This window comes from Wasmannia auropunctata, unplaced genomic scaffold, assembly GCF_000956235.1.
Source record: "Wasmannia auropunctata unplaced genomic scaffold, wasmannia.A_1.0 LD336053.1, whole genome shotgun sequence".
Taxonomy (NCBI): domain Eukaryota; kingdom Metazoa; phylum Arthropoda; class Insecta; order Hymenoptera; family Formicidae; genus Wasmannia; species Wasmannia auropunctata.
Genome location: NW_012026837.1, coordinates 179,427 through 180,915, shown reverse-complemented (window position 1 = coordinate 180,915; position 1,489 = coordinate 179,427). Strand labels below are relative to the sequence as shown.

At 35.1% G+C, this 1,489-nt stretch overlaps 1 protein-coding gene across 2 annotated transcripts in view; it reads left to right on the top strand.

The window, feature by feature from the left end:
- Nucleotides 1-387: 387 nt before the first annotated feature.
- LOC105450913 overlaps nt 388-1,489 on the top strand; it is an 11,971-nt gene continuing 10,869 nt past the window's right edge. The window contains exons 1-2 of one of the 2 annotated variants that reach the window (XR_974513.1): nt 388-489; nt 563-767. Coding sequence is in view for 1 of the 2 variants with exons in the window: in XM_011691033.1 (XP_011689335.1) it covers nt 704-767 (64 nt within the window). In the remaining variant the exon portion in view is untranslated. Of the gene's footprint in view, nt 768-1,489 lie in introns of both variants that reach the window. The other variant, XM_011691033.1, reaches the window with a different exon arrangement.

Genomic DNA, 1,489 nt, shown 5'->3' with positions numbered 1-1,489 from the left:
CAGGCGCCCTGACCCTCTTCGCAGGGGACGCAAGGAAGCCAGGCGCCCTGGCTCTTCTCGCAAAAAATGTGAAGAATTCAAGCGCCCTGACTCTGTTCGCAAGAAACGTGAAGAAGTCAGGCGCCCTGACTCTCTTCGGAAGGAACGTGAAGAAATCAGGCGCCCTGATTCTCTTCGCAGGAGGAACGGTCTCAACAGGAGTAGGTTCGGGACCGGACTGGTATATCCAGCTCTTCATGAGTGGATGCGTAGACGAATTGGTGTCTCAGGGTGCAGGTCTCTGTTCGGGCGAAGAAGATTATTATAATTATTCTATCGCGTCTTCTCAACTTGGCATTTTAAAAGTTTCTCGTTTATAAAATCACAGAACCGCGATAATATCTTATAAAATTAAATATTTTTTTTGTAAATGTGTTTTTTTTCCTGATAATGATGAAGCATTTGTATGCATTCCTCTCATACATTGCAACATCAGTCACTAAAATATCAGTAAGAATAAATTCTATTTTTTTATTTAATTCTACAAATTATATTATCTTATAACGTTTTGTCTTCTTTTTAGTTTGCAGTTGTGGAATTTGATAATTCATGTGATGAATCTCGGACAATAGTAGAAGTAATTCCTTCTAAATAGCTATTTGATAATAATACTAAGAGTAAATATCCATCTAAAAAAAATAAACTTAAAGCCACTCGATTGGTTATGTCAAGAATGGATCCAGGACAAAATTGGAATATCTATAATCTTCATTTTCATCATTATTATAGTAAGTTATTGTATTTTTGAAAAATGAGTTGTCATATTTGCATTTGAATATTTCTCCAGTGCCAATGTACATACCTAAAATGTAACTGCATTTTGTTTCATTAAGAAATGAGTTTTAATATCATTTTGTTATTATTGAAATAATGATGAGTTTTAATATCATATGTATTTATGTTTTTGACTTTGTACTATTTTTACATTGTATTACATTATATGTATGTATTAAATACATACATATATACAATGTAATACGATGTAAAAATAATACAAAGTAAAAAACATAAATACATATTTTTACATTGTATTACATTTGTTACGTCCAATCCCCGGGAAATGATTTATCTTTAAAGAAAGGAAAAACTCAAAGAGAGTCCCGTTTAGAAACAAGACTGGATTCGAGAGTAGGAAGGGGATACGGAAGGACGTAACCAGATAGCCTGTCTCGCAAATAGACGCGGTAGCATATGTGCGAGTCGAAGGCGCTTTAATCGAGCTTGACAGACAAGTCAACGTCCTGAAGGAACGATGTTACTCGATCTCAAGCCAGCGCGATTCGTTGGTTCTGTTTTAGTCAAGGAACTTAAGAGGATGCTGAAAGGTCGAGAATTACCGACATTTGCATTCTAATGGATAACACCGAAACGATTGAACGGATTTAAAAACGCTTTTACAGGATTGAAATAGACATAAAATGTCATCGCGCTAGGTATATATGAATAGTAA